This window comes from Lycium barbarum, chromosome 2 (assembly GCF_019175385.1).
Source record: "Lycium barbarum isolate Lr01 chromosome 2, ASM1917538v2, whole genome shotgun sequence".
Taxonomy (NCBI): Eukaryota; Viridiplantae; Streptophyta; class Magnoliopsida; order Solanales; family Solanaceae; genus Lycium; species Lycium barbarum.
In genome coordinates this window covers 115,037,231-115,062,996 of record NC_083338.1, presented here as the reverse complement: position 1 = coordinate 115,062,996, position 25,766 = coordinate 115,037,231, and the positions used below count along the sequence as shown (strand labels likewise).

At 36.3% G+C, this 25,766-nt stretch overlaps 1 protein-coding gene across 3 annotated transcripts; it reads left to right on the top strand.

Moving 5' to 3' along the window:
• Positions 1 to 1,377: 1,377 nt before the first annotated feature.
• LOC132626837 (anaphase-promoting complex subunit 7) lies at positions 1,378 to 16,906 on the top strand. 3 transcript variants are annotated; one of them, XM_060341844.1, is made up of 18 exons: positions 1,378 to 1,544; positions 2,508 to 2,576; positions 2,720 to 2,770; positions 3,117 to 3,254; positions 3,350 to 3,412; positions 3,639 to 3,754; positions 4,115 to 4,199; positions 5,324 to 5,383; positions 7,248 to 7,293; positions 9,272 to 9,345; positions 11,811 to 11,861; positions 11,943 to 12,143; positions 12,228 to 12,272; positions 12,366 to 12,459; positions 12,582 to 12,727; positions 15,640 to 15,869; positions 16,074 to 16,134; positions 16,437 to 16,906. In XM_060341844.1, exons 1-18 carry the CDS (start codon positions 1,476 to 1,478, stop codon positions 16,521 to 16,523), a joined length of 1,686 nt encoding a protein of 561 aa, XP_060197827.1. In that variant the 5' UTR covers positions 1,378 to 1,475; the 3' UTR covers positions 16,524 to 16,906. The 3 variants fall into 3 exon arrangements, with proteins under 3 accessions (XP_060197827.1, XP_060197829.1, XP_060197828.1); XM_060341845.1 differs by lacking the exon at positions 1,378 to 1,544 and adding an exon at positions 1,564 to 1,849; XM_060341846.1 differs by lacking the exon at positions 2,508 to 2,576.
• Positions 16,907 to 25,766: the final 8,860 nt, after the last annotated feature.

Here is a 25,766-nt window from a genome sequence, read left to right as displayed (position 1 = left end):
TAAATCATAAAACTATTTTAACACTGCCACCAAATATGTATATGAAGAATGAGTCATTTCTACCTTTATTCAATGTCTCCCAGTGGAAAGGGGTCTTTCCCACTTATCCATTTAATTTCAAAAATAATTATGGTGCTGGACACTTAGCAAAAGATCAAATTTCCTTTCCTCTCAAAAACTAATTTTTTGTTTTTTATAATAAATGGACCTAGAAGTACTACCTGAAACGTTTTGTTGTCTTCCACTCAAAGAAAATCCAAATGAATTATATCCTTTATTTTATATAGGAACAAGGATATGCCTCCACCTCATTAATCCACTACTTGGGTTTGTCCCCCTTAATTATTATCTCTTAATTGGTGACTAAAATATTTCTACGTAGCTGATATTAAGCCACCCCAAATTGGACCATATCTCATTATTAATAAATATCCACCATCCTAGTAAAATGAGCAACCATCATAATTAATTTCTTGATCATGGTTTACTTAAACATGAACCACTTTTAACACACTTCATATATTTATTATCATAATAATGCGGTATAACTCTAGTCCATAGCCTCTTTACACATACTTCAAATATTATTCTCAATCACCGTCGTCACATTTTTTTGTCTTAAATAATTTTAGGACTTCATTCCTTGTATACACCGAGCTCTTGATTTTCATCCTTGGATATGATCGAATTCTCCGGGCTCGAGTAGATTTGCTCCTGTCGGACGATTAAATTTTCTAGTCCAAAAATACGGGATGTAACAGTTATTTGGGGGGGCATAACTTTTCCTCAAGACATAGTTTAGTTATGCCTTATGGGGCAAAACTTTTCCTTAAGGAACTATGCCTTATGGGGCAGACTTTTAATTAAGACATAACCAAAAATATGTCTCATAAGGCAGAACTTTTCCTTAACGCAAACTTTTAGTTATGCCTTAAGGAAAAGTTCCGCCTTATGGGGCATACTTTTAGTTATATTTTATGGGGCACACTTTTAGTTAAGGCATAACTAAAAGTATGCCCATAAGGCGGAACTTTTCCTTAAGGCATAATTAAAAGTTTGCCTTGAAAAGTAAAAAAAAAAATAGATATATATGTCTCAAGGCAAAGTCTGTCCCCTCCGGCATAACTTTAGTTTTTCCTTAAGGATTGTATGGCGGGATCCGGCATACACTCCCCCAGCCCTGCCTTGCAAAATTATTTTTTTATTTTATGCCTTAGCGGGGGTTCGAACCCAAAACCTCAGGTATCCAAGCGAAGGGCAAAACTTAAAGAACACAAATATGAGGGGCAAAAGTTAAAGAACACCCCAAAAGAAGGGGCAATCCGTGCAAAAAAATGTTATTTTGGTATTCAAGTTTGTTGGTGGAACAAAGGGAAATTCAAAAAAAGGGAGCGTCTTCATATTCAAGTATTCACTCACTCTCACAGTTCCAGACTCAGTCTCTTGACGAATCTTAGCCCTCCGATCATCAAAGAATGGACGTTCCGAAAGACCATATGACCACTTTGTTGGATCATGGCTTGTTCGCTTCTGCTCAAATGCTCGTAATTTCCACTAACCCACCCTCCTTAGGGTTTTTTTTATCTATTATTTGAATACATGAATAGACTCTCGAATTTCACTTCTGCTCCTAATTTACTCACTCCTTTTAATTTACTGCATACATGATCTTAATTTTGTTTCTTTGCTCATTCAAATTTACTGCTCTTACTTTCATTATCTTACCTATCCTTTCTCTTTTAAGTTGATATATACTATAATTTACTCCATACATATCTTGATTTTATGAATTCACTTTACTGCCTATATTATCCTTTGATGATTGAATTTCACTTCTGCTCAAATGCTCGTAATTTACTGACCACGATGGCTGCACTTTCTTCGTTTTAATTTGCTGCGTAGATGATCTTGATTTTGTTTCTTGGGTGATTGAAATTTACCTCTGCTCAAATTCCTGCTACTTGCTGACGTTGAAGTTTTACTTACATTATCTTAGCTTATCATTTTTTGGCTAGAAACAAAATCAAGATACACTTTTTTTTGGCCATATTTTTCTGAAAAAGAAATCTATTTTAAATTTATCTTTACTGACATTGAAGTTTTACTTTCATTATCTTAGTAAAGATAAACTCATTTACGTCGAATATGAGTAACATTTTAGGGATAATTATATTTTTGGACCGCTCAAAAGAATAATAGCTGGCAAATGTATAGGTTTTGTATATTAAGTATAAATATACATACTTACATGGAACATGGCTCGAATGATTTAGTGTTTTTTTTTTTTTTTTTTTGGCCATAGGGCTAAAAGTATAATTTACTGGTTACATATCTTGATTTTGTTTCTTTGGTGATTGAAATTTTACCTCTGCTCAAGTGTTACTATTTTACTAGCCATTATCGGTTTCAGTTTCACCATTTTAGGTACCAATTCTGTTTATAATTTATATATGTAATTTATAGCATAAGTAATCTTGATTTCTGTTTCTTTGGTGATTGCAATCTAGGGATGTTTTCTTGTTTCGTCGTCTTCCATAAGTCTTGAAACAAGTCCGCACCTCAAGGCTGAAAATTTGGTTTTTCTCTCTTCTCTCTATCTATTCATCTTTACAACAAATTTGGAATTCTAAAAAAAAGTTTTTAGGTTCAGCTAAACCATGATTTTGTATGTTCAAACCCTGACTAGTTGATTCGTTGATCACTGTAATTTGTTATTCAGGTGCTTCTTGGGGATGCTTTATTTCGGGAGAAAGAGTACAGGAGAGCTATTGTAAGATAATTTGGTTTAATATAGATGAATCAAAATGTTTTCTTGGCATTATATATTGTTATGACATATTAGATTCTATATCGTTTGTCCATATTTCAATGATTTACTATTATTAATACTGGGTACATTTCTTCTTCAATGAGGAACAAAGAATCTGCTTTATTATCCGAAAAGGGCAATCTCATATCGTATCGCCTCGTAGAGCAGAGTCTCTGTCTACTTGGGATTGGCCATGAAAAGTACATTGATAATATTATCAAATTAATAATGGGTATATTTTTATATGTATGGTACCAAGATTGATTAGACAGTGTCAGTTAAACTATTTGGTTTACTAATTTGCCAGCACGCATACAAGCAAGCATTGCACTGCCACAGAATAATTCCTAAGCAAAATGCATCAGCAGTTAGAAGTTCACTGTCTGCATCAACTAGGTCATCATCGCCAAATTCTTTCAACATTTCAACGATTAATGAGAATGAGGTATCTTGGCTTATAACTGATAGTTAGAAATGTTGAGCTCACCATGGCACTACTGAGGGTCTTTTGTTCCTTTTATTTTTTCATCTTCATAATAGGTGAAGTTCAAAATTGCATCATCACATTGTGCACTCAATGAGAATAGAGCAGCTCTTCTCGAGGTTAGTCATCTTTATGACTCTATATCTGGCGTAGACAGTTTTAGAATGTTGGGTAGATACCAATACCTATTTGTGATGAAAAAGGAAATATGTTCTTTTCTTGGTAATTCTTAAATGTTGCTAGATATTTTTGTGATGCTGTTTCTCTGTCTATGTGTATAACATCTCCCTTGGAGAAAATTTTCAGTTGCTAGCGCTAAGTATTTTTGCCATGTTTATGTCACAGATGGAGGGAATCCCAAGCAAAGCAAGAAATTTGCAGATGAATCTCATGATGGGAAAACTTTACCGAAATTCCAGACATACTCGTGCATCCATTACATGCTATAAAGAGTGTTTAAGGTCCTTTGTCTTCTCATTTTTCTGGAAAAATTTATTTGGCTGTGACAGTGTATGTGTATTTTCTTATTTATTTTTCCTTCCCTGGATATTTTTCTTAGTTTCTGCTTCAACTTTGTTAGTCTTTGACATTTCAAGTAAAGAAAGGAATACGCTGAACAGCTTTGTTGCTCTTTCTCTTTGTAATAATTTTGCTTTTGGCCTTCTTTTTCCTTCTTGCGTCTGTCCTTGTTCATTACCCTGCCATTTTATAGATCAACCTGCAGAAGCAGTGAGCAATATGAAGTGTCACAAGTTATTGGTTGCATTAGTTTGACATCTCATTCTTATCCATCCTATTTTTGTTTTTCCTCTTATTCACAGGCATTGCCCTTATATCATTGAAGCCATCATAGCTTTGGCAGAATTGGGTGTTGCAGCTAAAGATATTATTTCATTGTTTCCACAGGTTTGTTTTACCAGATTTTCAATATATATCCTCACTCTCCTCTCTGTAAAGGAGAGGTCATTTAAAAACTTTGCTTACAAACATTAGACAGCTTTATTGTTAAGGGTTGGTCATAACAAAAATACATTCAATAAGAACGCCTTGCAATGCATTTCATTCAGTTTTAATTTCTTAATGCCTAAAGTTGTGCATCTGTAATTTTGCCCCTCTTATTCCAAATCCAAATGTGTAAGTGATTAGTATCAATCCTTTTTGTCCATCTTCTAATTTTAGCTTCAAATTTGAAGATTCAAATATTGGTCTTCCCTTGCGGGTGACAATGCTATAGGTTGTGGTATCACGTTGTTAAATTAGTGAAGGGAGAAAGAAATGTCTCTTCTTTGATCATAACTTTCATCTAATGTAGTTGTCATAACATTAATGGTATCAAATGCTAAGTTGAATAACCATTGCAGCCAGAGTCGTCTAAACATCTTTGCTATGTCATGCTCCTGCTGTAGCGTGTTAGAAGCAGTTACTTTTGTGCTTTAGTGGAATAGGATAATCTTCTGATAAAATGGGAACACCCTTTATACTACTTTGGAAGAAAGGAAGTGCCCAGTTGTATTTAAGGGGAAAGTACATTTAGACACAAGTTCATACACCCCCCCCCCCCCCCCCCCACACACACACAAAACCACACGCACAGAGTGTCAAGAATTAAAATCACTTTGGTGAAGCTTAGAAGATGTATACGAGGAGCATGGAAAGGTAAAAATCATCAGATTATTACAACAGAAATACGCTTCTTTTTTTGGTTTTGTTTTGGATGGGTTGAAGAACCTGACTTGAAAGGTATTACCCCTCTGCTTTACTTCACCTCCTCTCTTGTTAACTGTCCACGGAGGAGGAAAACCCACTTGTAGCCTTCCATTTTTCTTTTCACGCTCCAGTCCCTGCGGAATTACTCTTGCTAGAGTCAGGACCTGGGGAGCTCATGGTAAATAGTAATGTGAACCATATTATCTTGCTTGAAACTATCATTTCACGGGTGTCATTAATAAGATGGACTTTTGGGCTGAATTCATAACATGTTTCAGAGCAATAATAGTACAACAACTTGCTTACTTTGGATATCATTGCAGACCCCAACTCGAGGTTCAAGGTCTACTTTTGATCATTTTGATTCAAGTCGTTGGTTACAGGTGAGTGAACAATTTATATGGTTTACCTTGCTTTCATTAGACTGAGCTGTCTTTGTTAAATCCGATTTTAATTCTTACTTTTTGTACTCCATTTTGTGTTTTAGATAAATTATATTTGGATATCGTCACATGATTTCAGTCACACACTGACAACTTGTTATTGGGTTGTTCAGTTTCTTGAATGAAGAATTGTTTTTGTTTCTTACCAATCTCATTGCTAGTTACTTTCTCGTTGTGCTAGTGTTCGTGGAGGGACACTGGAGTAGTTTCTCGTTTTGTGTCCCAAAATACAAGACCAAAGCTAAACCAAACCAGGTTGTTTTTAGTCCAACCCCACATAAGAGTTAGGAAACTAATGAGAATCTTAGGTTCTTATATCTCATGTTTGCTTTGTGGGGTCGAAGCCCATTGCTATGGTGAGTCAGTGACAATTTTGTATAGGAGAATGACATGGGTAATCACAAAGGCTCTATATTACAAAATATTTTGACTCATTGAACAGGATACCATTCTGGTGTGAATGTACTATCTTAGAAGATATCCTTAGGGTACTTACTTATGAGTTGATGGATCAGGTGGTGCCAAACTTGCAATGGTGTCAACACATGAAAACGTGAACATTGGTTCTCTATGTTGCTAAACATGAGCTAATTCGCAACCAAGGATGTGACCTAGATTAATTAATGAAGCGGTACAAATCTTGTAGACCAGGGTTCAAATCCTGGTAGAGACAAAAAAAAATTACTACTTCCCTCTTCAATTTATGTGAATCTATCTGACTGGGCACAAAGTGTAAGCAAAAAACAAAGACTTTTGAAACTTGTGGTCTTAAACAGGCCATAACATTTGAGTTAACAATTTGGGAGGCAATAAAAGTTTGTCATTAAGGGTAAAATGAGAAGCCTAAGTTAAATTATTTCTAAATTTAGAAATGGGTCGTTCTTTTCAAAACAGATTAAATAGGAAAAAGGGTCACATAAATTGGAATAGAGAGTATGTGATTTCTTCCCATATGCCTAAGCCTTGGTGGACAGAGCTATACAGTACATGTGTTGGTGGAAGGTAGCAGGTACCCAGTAAAATAGTCGATATGCGTGTAAGCTGGTAGGGATAACACCATTGTCAAAAAAATAAAATCAAAAGAAAAGCTAGCTGAGTTGGGTATGAAATTATTTGTGTCCAATTGAAAAGTCCCCAATCAATGTGACCCAAGAAAGTATTGTGCTTTAAGATGTCGATCTTTGCATATCTCTATATATTGGCAAGATGTAGATAGAACAGTGTAATAGCAAAGTTAGATAGAAGCAGCAGGTGTTTACTTCTTCAACAAAATTACTCTTCGCACATGTGTATTAAAAAAACAAATTTAATTAAGAAATGGTCAACACACAAAAAGTTAACAACTGATAATGTCAACTCCTTTACACCACTTGATGGATAGAAATAGGCAAAATCAAATTGAAGAATTAAATGACTTTAATTGGAAAGTTCAAGAAAAATAACCATTTTTCAGTTAGGGGAGGTAAGCCTGAGGGATGGTCGGGGAAAGCAGAGAAATGGGGCAAGAGGTAAATTCCTTATTCTGTTCGCTTTGGTTTCCATTTCCTTATCATTTTAATCAACTTGGTTCAAATTCCTCGTGCTTTGCATACGTCTTTCAGTATTTGAACTTGTCAACTATAAGTGGCAACTCTCATGCACCTAAATGTAAATAGGCATAACTGTTTCCTTATCAAAAAGGCATAACTGTTTAAGATCTGGTCCGAAGCATATCTGCCAATGTTCACTTTTTCCAGTCTTTAAGTATTTAAATTTCATTTATAATGTCTATCTAATGTCCAATTATTCTCTTCCTCCTGTGCAGCGTTATGTTGAAGCCCAATGTTGTATTGCTTCAAACGATTATAAAGGTGACAAGCTTTTCCTAATCTGGAACGTGCTGGTTTGACTATTTTAGCTAATTGTTGCAGTCTTGCCATGTCCTTTGATACAATTCCTTCTGATTGCCTCGTTGGACAAGACAAAAATACTATTTGAAAAATTTATCTTATTTGCTTTCTAGTTTGCATGGCTATGTATTGTCACTGGGAAGAAGTGAGATATTGTTTTTTCGAACACGTCTCAAAGGGATTTTCATTGCAGGATAATATATTTATGACTGAGTCACTTTTCATGGTGAAATCTTGTAGGAAAATATATTGTTTATCTGCATGTAATTGACATATGCAAAAGCTAAAACAAGCTGAAACACTACTCTTTTGAATTCCTTTTCACTTATCCAGATTATATTCTTGAATTTTGGTGGGGTTTGGTTGTAGCAATTGAACGAAATTGGGATGTTAAATTATTTTGGGTGTTTGATTATCTATGATAAATAATTTCAAGCTTTCTTCCCATTTTTGGTGGTTTGACGTATTTTTAAAGTCTACTACATAAGCATATGATCTTTGATATTTTGCTATTGGAGTACTAGATTTTCCACGTCTAAATTCCAAATGGACAATATTATATTTTATCATGTTATTTTAGTTGTTTGTTACTTTAACTTTTATTTATTATCTTTTTGGGTAGTTTAAATGTTTGTTTGTTTGATAATGGGTGTCCGAAATAGCATGTAAACAGATGGCCATTAATGAGATTAGGGAATGAAAACTGTAAAAATAACTCCCAGTTGTGAATTTAATGAAATAGGGATAAACTTGGCTTTTTTTGAGTGTACAAGGGCAAATATGACCCTAAAGTTGGATCGCAAGGGCAAATATGTTAAAAAGTATAAGGAAGGGAAAATATAGCTTATTTGTGAAAGTACAAGAGCAAATCTAGCCTATTTGAATAGTGTAAAATCCTAATTATTTCCGAAATTAGCTTGAACCCCTTATTGGTCTTGTTTAGCTTAATGTTATACCTCTTTGTATCTCTTTCTACCTGTTTATAAAGTTTGTATCCTACCTTTATTAACTTTAACTAATACCTAGTAATATCCATTTTATATCTCGTATAACACTTATGGTCTACTTTGAGCATGCTTGCAAAATGTTCTCAATATTTTTATGCATTGTAAAATCTGCTCGCTAAAGTAAGTTATTCCTAAATCTTGATTGATTTTGTTATTAAAATAAATTGAAATACTATAAGCTAAATTTATTAATTAAAGATAGAAATATATGGTAAATCAAATTTATGGGGTAACTTAAAAATTTCTGATATCAGCTAACCAAAATTTTTCTGAATATAATTCTTTTACATGATATGCTAAGAAAATCATTTAAACAAATTAACAAAAATCTAAGGTTGTCGAATGACCTCTTCATAGAATAATCAGTATTTGAAAATTAACTTTTCCCTTTTCTTTTGTTACGAAAGTCGGTTAGATTTATCAGAAAACAATTAGGGAAAAGTGATACTTTTGACAAATTGTGAAATAAACGTTTGAGTGGGTTTCTAAATGAAAGAGCAGGAATTATGCAAATTTTACACCTGGTTAGTCTTTTCTTGGTTTTTGGTTTGGTGGGGGTGGGGGTGGAGGGGAGGGGGTCCCTCCTGCTCACCAACTCACCGGTGGTAAATGATTAGCAAATGAAACCAGTTTCAGTGGGTTCTCTGTTCCCTATTATTTCTGCCGTTACTTTCTTTTTCTATTAGCAAATTACAGAAGCACATAATCGATATAACATTTGCATACTGGGGGATTCTTGCACAACAATCATACTTGTTTTATCAAAAAATATAAAAATAATAATGTAGCCATAATGTTTCTGTATTTGAACCAGGAAACAGGGAAAAAGTGCCTATCCAAATGGCCTTTTAGAAAGTCAAATATTCTTTTATACATGACGCTTAATTTTTGTTTCATTTTCCTTATCACAGTCTGCTTTTCTTTTTCTGCAGGTGGTCTGGAATTCTTTGCAGAGCTTCTGCGACGATTTCCCAATAACATACATATTCTTCTTGAAATGGCTAAGGTTAGGGCATAATGAGTATATGGAAATTTTTAAAGATGCAAGTCATAGCACAACGCTCCTTTTATTCATATGACCAAATACGTAGATAGCCCCTTAAAGTTGACATGAACTTCTAACTTTAACTTTGCCGCTGACCAGATAGAGTGGTCTACTTGACACAAATATGTCTCGTGGATATCCGAATCTAGCAGACTCATGTGTGAGTTGCAATCATGGATGACATGTCAAATAGACAAAACAACGAATGACACGTGTATTTTTACAAAACATAACTCTAACTTTCTTATAAAATGATATTGTATTTTTCTTTAAAAAAAAATATCAGAGGAAACACCCACCCCTCTCCCCCTCTTCGTCTCTTCTCAAATCAGAAAACACTCTCCCGCCACCAATGCTTCTCCCTCCCTCGTCTTCTTCGTGTTCCAACCAATGAAGTCATCATATCATATGCCGTACTTGAAGGGAAGCTTCATTCCCTTGGTTGAAGAAGACATTATGATGATCCTAGCCTTCTTCAACAGTGGAAATGATCCACTTTTCATCTCGTATCTCTTCCAAAAGATTTCAACAAGTTTTAGTCCTTGCATATGTTCGATAGAGACATGTGAAAAGAGAATCAAAATGAAATAGAGGGATTGATCTGAAGTCATTCTCCAACGTGTTTCTTTGACTTTTTTTAGATTGGTTTGATTTTTCAGTCTTGCTGCTGGGAAACAGAGATGGATGGGTAAAAATGAGAGTGGAGGAAGGTGTAAAATGGTGAGTTGCACGGTGATCTTTTTGTTTCGGATGAAGCTGGTTGGGAAAGGTTTTATGGTGGTTGCTGGTTCAAGTAGTAGAGCTTTTTGTTATATGTTTGTGCATTATGTGTTATGTCAGCAAGAAACAACGCCATCTGGATTCCATAGCTGAACGATCACCGGTAAAGAGTCATTGGAATCTCCATATTTTCCAGTGAGAGTGTAGGCCAGAATTCGTTTTATCCTTTTCTCCTTTGAAAGGAGTCTGATGGTTAAGGTGGCATTTGGTCGATTTAATGGTGTTCGTAAGTGTGTTTTGGGTGTTGTATATATGAAATTGTGCGGAGATGGTGAAGGAGGTGAGGGTCAGAGATGGAAGGTGGCAGAGAGAAAAGAAAAGTTTTCTAAGCTAACAACAACAACAAAAGACTCACACGCTCAAAAATTAGGTAGAAAACACACATCTTCCATGTCAGCCACGGGCTATGTTACTCGGACTCTTCAAAAATGGACACGGGTGCGTGTCGGATCCTCCAAAAGTAGTGCATTTTTGAAGGATCCGACATGGGTGCGACATCATTTTTGGAGAGTCCGAGCAACATAGGCCACGGGTATTTCTAAGACTCATATGTGCCGAGTAGAGGTGTGTAATGATAAGGTGTCTAATAGCCTGTTTGGCCAAGCTTATTTTTCTCCAAAAGTACTTGTTTTTTTTCCAAAAAGTGCTTATTTTAAAAAAAGTGAGGTGTTTGGCCAAGCTTTTGGGAGAAAATAAGTGCTTTTGGGAGAAAATAAGTACTTTTGGGGAGTAGCAGAAGCAGTTTTTCAGAAGCTAAAAAAGTAGCTTTTCCCCGGAAGCACTTTTGAGAAAAATACACTTAAAAACACTTTTTAAAAGCTTGACCAAACGCTAATTGCTGCTCAAAAGTGCTTTTTAAATTATTTGGTCAAATACAAACTGCTTCTCACAAAAAGTACTTTTTAAAAAAGCACTTTTCAAAATAAGCTGATTTTAGAAGCTTGGCCAAACAGGCTATAACTGGCAGTTAGTGCCAACTTATGGGGCTCTATGTATTTGGCCTTCCTTTTACTATGTATGTCTGGCAGTAGGACGATGCTCATGATTAACATGTCAGAGGCATGGATATATGACCAAATTATTATCCATTAAAAAAAAAAACTGAATTATTTGAAAGTAATTGTCCTTTTTCTTACTCGTGGATCAAATATTCTCTACACTGGTTTTCTCCTTTACTGGTATCACATATGTAGACAGGTTGAAGTAGTGAACCATCAGATGCCTAGAATTTTCTTTCAGCGTTCTAGATTTGTCTGGTCTAGTCATTGAAAGTCCAACCATGCACATTTGAACTGCTCGTCGAGGAAATGCCTTATTTTAATGATTGTTCTAAATTACCCAGAAAAAATCCGGCATGAAAACTATATTTTTCTTCACTTTCCAGCTTTTGGACTATAGAGAACTACAGTTGGTATTTATTCCTTATCAATAAAATAAAATAATAATAACTAGTGTTGGTATTTGTTTATGTTCACGGATGGCTGAATGCTCATTGACATAATAAATTGAATAAATCTCTTAGGATGAAAATAGTTTTTATCCTAAACCCTTAAAGGAGATGGTTTCTTAACTTTTTCTCTGAAATTTTTATTCTGAAAATGAGAAGAAAGTTATTGTTATCTCATCTCGTGTTTTCACTTCCAAAGGTTGAAGCCATCATTGGAAAAACTGAAGAAGCTATAACGGATTTTGAGAAGGTAAAACGAGTGTTTCATGCTGATGTGGTATTTATCATTTCTAAATATGCACTATATGTTAATATTGAATGGTCTCTGCAGGTTCGATCCATTGATCCATATGTTATTACTTATATGGACGAGTATGCCATGCTCTTGAAGCTGAAGTCTGATTATTCGAAGTTAAATAAATTAGTACATGATCTACTAAACATAGACCCAACCAGACCGGAAGTTTTTGTGGCCTTGTCTGTCTTATGGGAAAGGAAAGACGAGAGAGGGGCTCTATCTTATGCTGAGAAGGTTAGTTTTGTTGAGTTTTAGTTTTGAAATTGTTATTGATGAAGCAAGCATAGACTAGTGATGATATTGCTTTTTTGCAACCAGAGCATCCGCATTGATGAGAGGCATATACCAGGTTATATAATGAAGGTAAGCTTAAGATTCTTTCTGTCTAGTGGAATGCTTTTCAATACCATATAGTTAGGTTATATTTTTTTTTTTTTTTTTTTGACCAACATCTAGGGAAATTTATTCTTGTCAATGAATCGACCTGAAGCTGCTGTGGTTGCCTTCAGAGGAGCTCAAGAATTGAGACCTGATCTTCGTTCTTATCAAGGTTTGTTTTCAAGAAGGGTGATGTTCGATTGTATAGGTTGCCAGCATTCTGCTTTTTTGAATGACGCCATTGTGTTGTTCCATTCCTCTTCTGAATTGAGTTTCTTACAAATACAATTCTAGGTCTAGTACGCTCTTATTTAGCGATTTCAAAGATTAAGGAGGCACTGCATTCTGCAAGGGAGGCAATGAAGGCCATGCCACAGTCAGCAAAAGCTCTAAAATTGGTGGGTGACGTACATGCTAGTAACACTAGTGGGAGGGAAAAGGTATAATTGACTTTCCTCCTTTGTACCTTTTGATATTTGAACCGAGTTCACTTCCCAGACTTAGCTGGTGTACTTGATCTATCTTATTAGCATTGTGTAAGAGGATCATAAAGGTTTTAGTGAAATTAAAACTAACAGAGGTAGCAACACTGTTGTTCCCACTCGCATATTATTGGTAGCAATATCATAAAGATGGGTTTAAATACTATTTCAACCTGAATTCTTTATATGACTTGGCAAGATTGTTAAGGTGAGAGCTGCAAACAGGCATTTTCTAGTCCACTGACCTAACTAGTTTACACACAGCTTGTTGCACATGACTGTAATGGAGGATGAAAAAAAAAATTCTTAAAAATTCAGTAAAAAATGTTTGATTATTAAAATGTCTGGTGTACTGCTCTAAAGTTAATTGTTTAGTATTCAAAATTGTTAACAAATAGAGCCTGTTTGGATGGGCTTATGCCTATAAGCTGTTTGCAGCTTATAAGCTAAAAACAATAAGTTGGGGTAGTCTGACTTTTTTTTTTTTTGGCTTATAAGTTGTTTCCAGCTTATAAGCTGCTTTAGATAAGCTAAGTCAAATGGGCCCAATTATTTTTTTGAGCTTATTTTAAGCACAAAATGACTTTAAGCTGGCCAGCCAAACACTCAAAAAAGCTGAAAACAACTTATAAGCAACTTATAAGAAACTTATAAGCCAATCCAAACGGGCTCATACTTCCTTTGCCCAAAATCAATTACGTTTTTGCAGTATGAAAGCTGAACTGTCGACTTTTTGAGTTGATTTCATACATTTGTTTTGTAAGAATAAACACTTATTATACTTGGAAACTATTAAAAACAATATACATCAAATTTTGAAAAATTGATCATAAATTTTTTTCAGAATATCTGTCTGAAAGAAAAAAGTGGTTTACCAATGCAAATAATAATCATGTCATATCTATTGGGACACTTTCTTTAATCCTCTTTGACCAATGAATTTGTTTTGTTTTTCACCTTTTTAACATCCAATTTAGCAAACTAAAAGTTGAAATGGATGAATCTATTATACATGATAAGGAAAATGATGATATTCCAACACATTTTTTTTAATATACTTCCTCCGTCTCAAATTATTTGTTCGCTTTTTTGTTTTACACGCCCCTTAAGAAATGAGGGATATTGACTAACTTTACCTTTATTTATATAATTATATCTAAGTTATAATCTCTCTCCATTAAATGTATACTCTATTTATGTGTCATCTCCATTAATGACAAAATTCTACTAAAGGTAAAATGAGAAAAAATAATTAATTGTGCCTCGAACTCCTAAAATGATAAATAATTTGAGACAATTATTTTTAATAACCACGACAAATAATTTGAGACGGAGGGATTAATGATTAAGGAGGTGCATATTCCTTATGGTATCAGTGTGTGGAGATCCATCATCTTTTTTAATATAATGATTACTTAAAAGTGGTATGCCTTTGGGTATGTTTGTTATGTCATATATAGGTATATAGTTTTGATTTGACATTTTACTTTTTACATGTAAAGAAAATCCAGTTTGGTAAGACTTGGGCTGTGTTCGGTATGAAGGAAAATGATTTCCACGAAAAATATTTTGCAGAAAGCATTCTGAAAAATAGATTATTTTCTTACTTCTTTTCCAGTGTTTGTTTGGTGAATAAAATATATTTCTCAAAATATTTCCTAGTAATTGATTGGTGAATAGAAGATGTTTTCCAATTCTCTTGTTATTCGTTTAATCTGATATCAACTTTACAGATGCTTTGTGTATCACAAAGCAACACCATTGAACTTTAGTCAAGGTCACGAAGATTAATCTTTCTTTTTTCTTATAAATAAATACTAAAAATGATTACATTTTTGTACATTGAGATCGAACACCTACTGCAAACACGAGGGAAAGGTTATGAATTGCATTGTCACAGAAATATAGATGAGGTTGTACAAGGAGAATGCCTCCGTCATGCAGGAGTGTAGTGCCTCGTTCTGGACGAGCAAAGTGACCTTCTCTTTGGTCTCTAAGGAAGTCATGTTCCCCTATTTCAGGAAAATATTAAGTATTTAGTGCAACCAAACAAGAGAAAATAGGAAAATATGACTCCCTTGATCTGGATCAGAGTTCTGCTTTTGTTTGTCATGTGAGATGTACATTAGGGACAGTGACTGCCATCTTTAAAGGAAATATGTTTCTCCTTTTATACTTTTTATTTGTATTCTTCTCTTATGATAGTAGCAAAGATTTTTTTTACATATTTCAAAAGATCCGAGAGGTTCATGTCAGTATAGATGAGTGGGTGGCTTTGTAGGTAACCATATCTTTACGTAGATTCTCTACTTTTTGGCATACATCGTGTATGGGACTTCTTTCCACAACATTAATAAAATGTTATCTTATACTCTCTCCGTTCCAATTTAAGCATCTTTGTTTAACTGGGCACAAAGACTTTTGAATCTTATGGTCCTAAAATAAAGATGTGTCTGATGTACTAAAACGTCCTTTGAATCTTGTGATTTTAAACTTGCCAGGCAGGATTTTTTTTTTCAATTTTTTTTTCCCCTCAAAAGAAAGTGGGGTTTGGGGAGGGTAGAGTGTCGGTGTACGCAGACCTTACCTCTACCTTGGTAGGGTAGAGAGGCTGTTCCGATAGACCCTCGATTCAAGTAAAGCAGAAATACGGCGATACATAAACATAAGCAGGATGTTTGATTTGTCACTTTACTAAATATAGAAAGAGGCACTCTTTTTGGGAAAGACCAAAAACGAAAGTAGACACTTAAATTGGGGCGTGGGGAGTATTTTTTTAATTTTATTTTAAAAAAGCAAATTAAACATTATAGCTGTACATCTGAGTAGCACTTGATTTCTTTTCTTTTTCTTTTTCGTTTTCTTTACAGGCGAAGAAGTTCTATGAATCTGCACTAAGACTGGAACCTGGTTATCTGGGAGCAGTGCTAGCCTTGGCAGAACTGCATGTCATTGAAGGTCGAAATGGAGATGCTGTTTCTCTCCTTGAGCGATATCTCAAGGATTGGGCTGATGACTCGTTACATGTTAAGCTTGCCCAAGTATTTGCTGCTACAAATATGCTACAAGATGCCCTGTCACACTATCAGGCAGCACTGAGGTAGTACCTTTTCCTTGAATGCTCTTGCAATGCTTTTCTGCTTGATTTTAAGGCATTAGAAGTGTTGGATAATCATCTCATAATATCAGCCCTTATATAATTGCTTTAAACCAGAGAAGGTAAAAGCAAATGAGAAGAGTAGCAGTTTGCATGGAAATAGCGTTATTCCAAATACTTAAACCAATATTTTGCGTTGCCTGTCAGGATAAATCCCCAAAATGAAGCTGCAAAGAAAGGACTGGAGCGCCTGGAGAAGCAACTCAAGGTTTTGTTTCCTGTTCAACGTGAAAGCATTCTCTCTCTCTATATATATACTTGTTTAAAAAATTTCTCTGCTAAATATTGTAACTAGTTGTTCTAGAACTTATCTATTCACGTATACTTTGGAAAATTGATCGTGGGACGCCCAAATTCACTTGGCCATACCTCTGGTTTACATTACTTTGCTGTCCTGATGTCATGCATTAATCGAGTTTCTTAACTTCAATGAACTTAAACCAGCACCCAGTAGACAGTTTTTTGGTCCCACTCTTGTTTGCTTTAAATGAACCTGTCTATTTTCGGCAGGGAGTAGATCCTGATGCTCCAGAAGAAGACGAGGAGAACGATGTTGAGGATGCTGATGCAGACCAGGAAGAGGCTGAGCTTTTATGATGAGGAACGGAAACAACCCATCTTAAGCTCTTCTCTTGTTCTGCTGCATGCACTTATATGAGAATTGATTCAATTGGCAGGCATCTGATATAAAAGCAGCAGAAATCCACTTCACCAGGAGCAGAACAGATTCTTTGTGGCCTTCCAAATAAGGCACTTGTTGCAGCTACCTCGGGCTTTACTGTGCAAATTCTTCGCCATCAGACTGTCCAGCAAGATAGGCCCTATTCCTCTCAGAGATATAAGATGGGCTGCCCACATGTTGTAATTTATTGTAGTCTCTTTTCCTGTCAATGTAAATTTACAACATTTTTGTAGTAACTCCAAAAATTTTGAACAAATTGATTGATATAAAAGTCAGCCTACTTGAGCTTTGCAGAGCATATTCGCTCCTATCCTCAGGTAAATTAGAAAGTTGTAGTAGGTTAATAGCAGGCGAAAGATAGTTTAATTATAATGAATTTCCTGAATACAAGAGTTAATTATAATGAATTTCCTGAATACAAGAGTAGTATCAGACGATGTTATATAACTGATGTGTAAAAAATTTATCTCTGGCTCAATGCTTTGTGCATAAAACGTAGATGAAGTTCACCTAGAAGGTTAAAACTGAGCAGTGAGAGATTGCTTTTTCATCATAACGGAGTGCCCAGACCTCAAAGTAGCGAAGATATGGGGATAGGTGACTCAACTTGGCATCTTTTCTGGATTTGTAAAATTTATTGTTTGTTTACTTCTGTTTGTCTGCAGACCATGAATTGGCATACAATTTCCAAGACGGTAAGCTACTATTAATCTCTCCCCTTCAGTTGATATAAATGAACAGCTAAAATCTGCAATATTGGGTTTAAATTTATTCCATCGCATCACAGTCGTCTACATGTTCCGCCATTTGATTAAGTTTTTCGCCCCTTTCTCATATCCTATATGGAAGGCAGCTGAAATAAAGGAAGAGTTGGACCATTACATTCCCTCCACCTTCAAACAATACTTACATTCCCTCAACCTTCAAACAATGATCAAGAGATAGTGCAAAGTTCTGGTAACTTAACCTTCAAACAATCATAATCCTCCCAAGATGCTTCGTTAGATGGAAGATTAGATCTCATTGAATAAGGACTTCCACTGCTGTTATGATACAACATTAACCAACCGCCTCTTCAAAATGGCGATGGGTTTTACCAAAAGCTGGTCATGTTCAGTGGTGATTGGCAATTCAGTTTGGACCATATTTCGACTCCCAATCTTATTTTTGAGTAAAGACACATGGAGCACAGGATGAATGCACGATAAAGAAGGTAACTCCCACCAGTAGGCTACATTTTCCATCCTTTCCACCACTTTATAGGGACAGTAGTATTTTGAGGAGAGTTTGGGGCTCCTTTTAAGTGCCAAGAAAGTCTGCCGGTAAGGCTATAGCTTTAGCAAAACCAGGTCACCTATTGGAAATTCCCTCTTAAACCTATTCTTGTCAACAAGCACTTTCATTCTTTCGTGAAACTTCAAAAGATGATCCTTAACTAATTGTCATAGTTGTCATCTTCAAATCGTTAACTCGTAGCAAGAGCGCGAAAAAATTGAGTGTTTCTTATCACAACCCTTTTTTGTAGCAGAATTATTCATTGGTTCTCCAGGTTCTAACATAGGTCACATTGATATGTGGGGAGGGGTGTAGCCATATGGAGCTTCAAAAAGAGTTCATTGTAGGCTGGAGTGGTAGTTTGAATTGTACAACCACTCAGCTAGAGGTAACTACTGCTTCCACTGTGTTGTTCTGCTTACTGTCTTTCATCTAATACATTTATTTATTCTCTCAGTCTAGCCATCTATTTGAAGGCGATAGGTTCTGTTGTACTTCACTGAGTGTCCACTAATTTGAAGTATTCTTATCAGAAATAACTTTAAAAATAACATGTATCTATCTGTCACAATGGATTCAAGAAGGGCATGGAGAGAATAAAATACTTAAACCACATTTGATGGATGTGCCAATGCGATGAAATGTGCAAACTTTGTCATTGCTATCAACCACCACTAATATGACTTCCTTCCCTTTGAATTCGAGAAGTGCTTCAATAAAGTCCATCCGTATGTGCCTCCATGCTTGATCTGGGATGGATAGTAGTTGTAGCAAGCCAGGGTAGTCCACATGCTCATCCTTATTCCTCTGACAGACCTCACACCTAACTATATAATTGTTCACTATTTCCGTCATGTTAGGACAATAGGATATTTGAGAGAGCTCATTTACTGTACCATGTTGGCCAGAATGGCCTCCACTGAGGAGTCATGAAAAGTCTAAGTACTTGTTTTCAACTTACTAGCAGGACCTACGGTTGCCTTCCCTTCCATTCTTAGTACCTAGATGAATAATTTTAGTACTATATAAAGAAGAGTTGTAAACTATAGGACTTCTTGTTCGAGTAGGAATATTTTGGTTTTTCTCTTCGATAAGAATAGGGATTTGAAATGATACAAATTCCTCTTCATTCTGTTGCTTGGACCCTGCTTCTCTGTGCAAGTTGAGTAATCAAGTGGCCAACTTGTTACCTGCATAACTATTGTGGGGTTTCTCCATCCAAACAGGGATATTCATATTGATAATTTACAGTTGAGCTGTAGTTTCTGCTTGCATTCCTCCTGAATTCTCTTCATACTTGTTGGATAATGCATCAACTGCTCTACTTTCAATACCTTTTTTATAATGCACCTCATAGTCCAATCTAAATTGTAATTACCTGACTTCTCATTTTGAGTATTTGTGTTCCAAATCATGTTTTGAGACTTTGTATAAGTTTGTATTATATTTGGGACTTGTCAGTATCACTCGGGATGAAACCCCCGGGGCTTGGGGTGGTTTTGCATATGATGGAACTAAAAAACCAGCAATTGGAAAGCTGGTGCAAGTGCTGCTGCACCCTGCAAACGCGAGGGGGAAGACTACGATTGCAGTGAAGAATTCACTGGTCAGCTGGAGCTTTGTGCTTCACGACCGCGAGAAAATTGACCGCGAACATTGAGGTCAAATAAGTTGACCCTCCACGAATGCCAAGAACAGTTGTGAGACCCAAATATAGAGAGGCTACTCTCTGCGATCGAGTGATGAAAAAAAAAAAAAACTCTCTGCGATCGAGTGACTTTGACCATGATCGTGTAGGTATGACTGTTGGAAAATCGGGGGAGGAGTAACACTCTCGATCACTCAAATTCTCTCTTGAAGACAAGTGAGACAACGACTGTTCTTTGTTCCACTCAACTTGACTTACATAATCAATCATTCTCTTTGAAGAGAAGTGAGGAAAATATATTTCCACCAACTTAACTTACATTTTGGGTTACATTTTTTTCTTCTCATATCATATGACTATAGTACCTAGGTATTTATTGGACTATCCTAGCATATACCTAATCTAGTACATGTATCATCATTTAATTCAATTCATCCTCTTTGTTTCTCAAATACATGTATTCTTTACACTAATATCCAAATACATGAATTTAACTAAATTCATGTATCACATAAATTAAAAAGTCTTTTTCTTCTTCCAAGGCAAGGTTCACATTTCAACACTCCCCCTTGAACCTTGTGGTTGGAATTCACAAATTACTCTTCAACTTCTCAAATCTGGATTGCAGCATCTTCTTCGTGAAGCACCAGTAGCAAAGTTGTCTCCTCTTCTTCTTCTTCTTCTTCTTCTTCTTGGAGTTTAAGTTGATCACAGCCTTAGCTTGCAAAGCTAACTCAAGACCATATTCGTTATGTGATCTCATCATTCTCCTAATGATCCTCATTTTCTCAGATTCTCTCATCTTATCGTAAGATGTTTCCTTCTTGAGATTGATGTTGTTATTTCTACTAATAATGCTCAGAAGGCTTATCATCAGTTTCATCAGAACTTTCCTCTTCACCACTGCTCTCTCCTTTTGGAGATTTCTCAGTAGCATGTGCAGTTCTTTTTTCATCATTTTCTCAATTATCATTTTTATTGTAAAAATCTTTTTAGATTCTACAACAACAGATAATATTTTAGAAACGTCTATCTTCTTCAAGAATCACTTCTTTAAATTTCATCAAAGCTAGAGTTGTCAAATTCGATAACATGCTTTCTCATGTTTATAATCATAAACATCTTCATCTTCTCGGGTTTCACAAAAAGAAACCTTCTCTGACATCTCTTCATCGATCTGAGTATGGATTTTCATATCCGTCTTTCTCATGGCAGCAATATCACCTGCTACCTCTCTACTCGAGATTCTTCATCGTGCAACTACTTCAAGCGAAACTGCTTCATCAAGGTTGACACCTTTGTTGGGCTCCTTGCCCTCAAAAACATCCTTCAAAAGCTGTTCACTTTTGAAAATTTGGTAGTTCCACACCTACCACTACAATTTCTTCAAGCTGATGCTTCTCTGACACAACATTCTCATAGCTATAATACCTAACTTCATTCATATTCATTCTTTTGAAGTTTTTGAAAAATTCAGATTCTCCACAAGTCTCTCAAGACAAGTGGCTTTGACATCTCTTCGAAAATCAGGGGAGGAGTAACACTCTCAATCACTCAAATTCTCTCTTGAAGACAAGTGAGGCAACAACTCTTCTTTATTCCACTCAACTTGACTTACGTAATCAATCATTCTCTTTGAACAGAAGTGAGGAAAGTATATTTCCACCAACTTTACTTACATTTTGGGTTACATTTTTTTCTTCTCATATTATATGACTATAGTACCTGGTATTATAGGACTATCCTTGCATGTACCTAATCTAGTACATGTATCATCATTTAATTCTGTTCATTCTTTTTTTTCCCTCTCAAATACATGTATTCTTACACTAATATCCAAATACATGAACTAACTAAATTCATGTATCACATAAATCAAAAAGTCTTTTTCTTCTTCCAAGGCAAAGTTCACATTTCAAAAATGACTTATTCAACCTCTGCAATCTTATAGAAGGCCTGACTTGGGTATAAATGAACGGCGAGAAAAGTTCAAATTTAGTTGTTTTCATTTTTTTTTTTTTGGCAAAGAGGAGCTCATAGTCATGGGTGATCTCTTTTTAAATTTTTCGATGCAAATCCTTGAGAAAGTTATTCCTGTAATGAACCATGTCATTACTAGTAGCTAAACGACAGCGTATGGGTCATAATTAAATAAAGATTAACGGATAGTTTAAAAGTTAGTTAGTGGAGAAATGAAGGGCTGAGATTAAAAGGAATGGGACGGCTAGGATCAGCTATGGAAGGAATATAAATACAAGGTTGTTGGAGGAGAGAGGCAACGAAAATGGTATGATCATCTCTTCTCTCTCACCTGCTCTTCCTTCTGTCTTCTTTCTCTCTTCCTAAATTCTTCATCTGCAAACCTTCCTAAATTCTTCTTCTTCTTATCCTAATCTACTCTTCTCATAAACTCAATTCGATCTCTAGTCATGGAATTCTCCTGAAATGCTCACTATGTGTGTGTTCTTCATTTCAGGTATGTTCGTGCACTGATCCGAGTTAATTCCAGCTATGGTGATGAAGATTGATTATAGTTAATTAGGTATTTTAGCTGAGTTTATGTAATAGACCTATTCCTTTAAGTAGCTGGCAGTTTTACTATATTTGGTTGCTGAATTGTTGTTAAGACTGTTTGGAACTGAGATTAATTGAATTGTGACTGAGTTGAGTTGAGTTAAATTTTTAAGAACATTACATTTGGTATCAGAGCGACGATTTTGACTAGACCTATGAGGATGGTTGGGGCTGATGCTACTAGATCTAAGCAGAATACTGAAGAAACAATTAAAAAATTGGAAGGACAGATACAAGCAAATAAGATGGAAACTGATGCTAAGTTTGAGACCCTTGATCTAAAATTGGTCATAAACTCAACCCAAGCTGAGATGAAACAAATGATGGAGGAAACATATAAGGCTATGATGAGGTTATTGGGAAGGAGTAGTGGAAAGACCACTGAAGAACCATCAGGAGGCAATAAGGGTGATGGGATACTTCATAGACCAAGGACAGTAGAACCCTTAGGTGGTATTGCAAATGGGGATGGGGATAACTTTCACCCAAAGCTACAATTCCCTACATACAGTGGGGCTGAGCCTAGGACTTGGATAAGGAAGTGTGATAGGTACTTTAATGTGTATAGGATCACTGATGCTGTAAAAAAATTGGAAATGGCAACACTACATCTAGAAGGGGATGCAGAGAATTGGTATTTCTACTACACTCTCACAAGAAGGCAAGTGAGATGGGAAGAATTTTGTGAGGAATTGATCAACAGGTATGCTGATGAAATGGTGAAAGAGTTGTGAATGACTTTAAAATGTTGGTTCAGACCACTACTGTCAATGCTTATTTACAGAAGTTTGAAGGTCTCAGGGCATTGGTATTGATGAGAAATCCTAGTGTGCCTGAAGATTTTCTACTTGAATGTTTCATTGGTGGGTTGAAGGAGGAGATTGGAGAGACAGTCAAGATGTATGAACCTTACTCTCTTTCCCAAGCAGTGTCATTTGCAAGGAAGCAAGAAAGGATCATCAATGCTAGAGAAGGGAAAGCTAAATGGATGCATAAGGGAGCCATTGTACCTTTTAACAAGGAACCAGTCAAAAACATTATGTTGCCAAGGAAAGGGCCTGAGGCCAATGCTAGACCAGAGATCAAGCCTGAGTTTAGGAGAATTGCTTGTTGGAGGTGTGGAGAAAGGTATCACCCAGGGCATGCATGCAAGGACAAACAACTCAATGCCATGTCTGCAGTGGAGGAAGAACAACAAGGAGAAGAAGCACAAGAGGAGCGCAATTGGCTCTGCCAGTTGAGGAAGAAGTTACACAAGAGATGATGGAAGGAGAAGAAGAAGCAGTATGCTTAAATGCTATGTCCTGTACCCCTGAGCCTAACACTTTCAAGCTTAAAGGGTTTATAAAGAAAAGAGCAGTCATAATTCTAGTGGATTATGGCAGTACACAGTTTCCTTGACAGCCAAACAGCCAAGGAACTGGGGGTAGTGGCACAGATGGACAGGCCATTGAGGGTGACAGCAGCCAATGGGCAGCAAATATATAGCCATCAAAATGTGACTGTGAAATGGAAGGCTAGTGGAGTAGAATTCACAGACAAGTTCAGACTACTGAACATAGGCAGTTGTGATATGGTGTTAGGGGGTGATTGGATGAGGGCACACACCCCAGTTACTTTTGACTATGAGCTCTATGTACTAAAGCTTAAGCAAGCTGGGAAAATGGTGACATTAAAGGGTGAATTGGGTCATGTTAAAATGCATCAGATCACAGCCAAAGGTGTAGGAAGAATATTGAGGAAAGGTCAAGCATTATTGGCACACTTCTTTACTATGGTGAGCCAAGAGATAGTGGAAGATGAGGAAATACCAACGGAGGTGCAAGGAGTGTTGACAGCTTATGCTGAAGTGTTCAAAGAACCTAAGGCTTTGCCCCCAACTAGGGAGTATAATCATGCTATACCTATCATACCAGGTGCTAGACCAGTATCCTTAAGGCTCTACAGGTACAATCACTATCAAAAAGCTGAATTGGAGAAGCAAGTAGCAGAAATGCTTGACCAAGGGATCATTCAGCCAAGTCACTCACCTTTCTCTTCACCAGTGCTATTAGTGAAGAAGAAGGATGGCAACTGGAGATTCTGCATTGACTATAAAGAACAGAATAAAATCACTATTAAAGACAAATTCCCAATACCAATTGTTGATGATCTGCTAGATGAGTTAGAAGGGTCCAACTATTTCTCTAAGTTGGACCTGAGAGCAGGTTATCACCAGATTAGGATGAGGCCAGAAGATGTGCATAAGACAGGATTTAGAACTCACCATGGGCATTTTGAGTTCAAGGTCAAGCTTTTTGACCTGACTAATGCACCAGCCACTTTCCAAGCACTTATGAACTCCCTATTTGGCCCCTACTTGAGGAAGTTCATATTGGTGTTCTTTGATGACATATTAGTGTACAGTAAAACACTAGCAGAACATGTGGAACATCTTAAACAAGCTTTTGAGATACTACAGAAGCACTGTCCATTTGCAAAGAGGTCCAAATGCACATTTGCTAAGAAGCAGGTAGAGTATCTAGGACATATAATCACTATACAAGGGGTTGCCACTGATCCTTCTAAGGTGGAGGCCATGCTGAATTGGCCAAAACCAAGGAATATAAAGGGCTTAAGGGGTTTTCTTGGGCTGACAGGATATTATAGGAGGTTTGTCAGAGATTATGGCAACATGAGCAAACCACTAACAACACTACTCAAGAAAAATGCCTTTCAATGGAGTCCAGAAGCAGAAGTTGCTTTTCAACAACTTAAGCAAGCTATGAGCCAAACACCAGTGCTTGCCATGCCTGGTTATAGCAAGAAGTTCATTATTGTAACTGATGCTAATCACTATGGATTGGGGCTGTACTGACTCAAGAAAACAAACCAATAGCATTCTATAGTAAGGCTTTAGTACCAAGACATTTAGGCAAGTCTATATATGAGAAGGAGTACATGGCAGTTGTTGCAGCCATAGATAGGTGGAGGCACTATGTGCAAGGGGGGCATTTCATTATCAAGACAGATCATTTTAGTCTGAAGTATTTAATGGAGCAAAAGGTAACTACAACGATTCAACAGAAAGGTTTAACCAAGTTACTAGGCCTAGACTATGAAATACAATACAAGAAGGGGGCAGAGAATAAAGTAGCAGATGCACTCTCAAGGGTACAAGAGGATCAAGGTGAAAATTTTGCTATGTCTGGTGTACAACCTTCATGGATGTTAGAGGTAGAAAAGAGTTATGAAGGAGATGATTCAGTGCAAGACCTGATTACTGCATTAACTGTGGACTCAAGCATTCATCCTGATTATAGCCTCATAGCTGGGATGTTGAGATTCAAGGGGAAGTTATACATAGGCAAGACTAAAACTTTAAGACAATAAACATTACAGGTGGTTCACTCTTCAGCTATAGGAGGGCACTCAGGACAACAAGGGACTTTGAAGAGGTTACAACTATACTTCTTTTGGCCAGGAATGAAAAAAGATGTGCATGACTTTGTATCCATATGTGACATCTGCCAGAGATGCAAGGATGAAACTGTTGCCCATCCTGGATTGTTGCAACCACTGGAGATACCAACTCAAGCTTGGAAGGATATCAGCCTTGATTTCATTGAAGGGCTACCAAAATCACAAGGGAAAGATGTGATCCTTGTGGTAGTGGACAAAT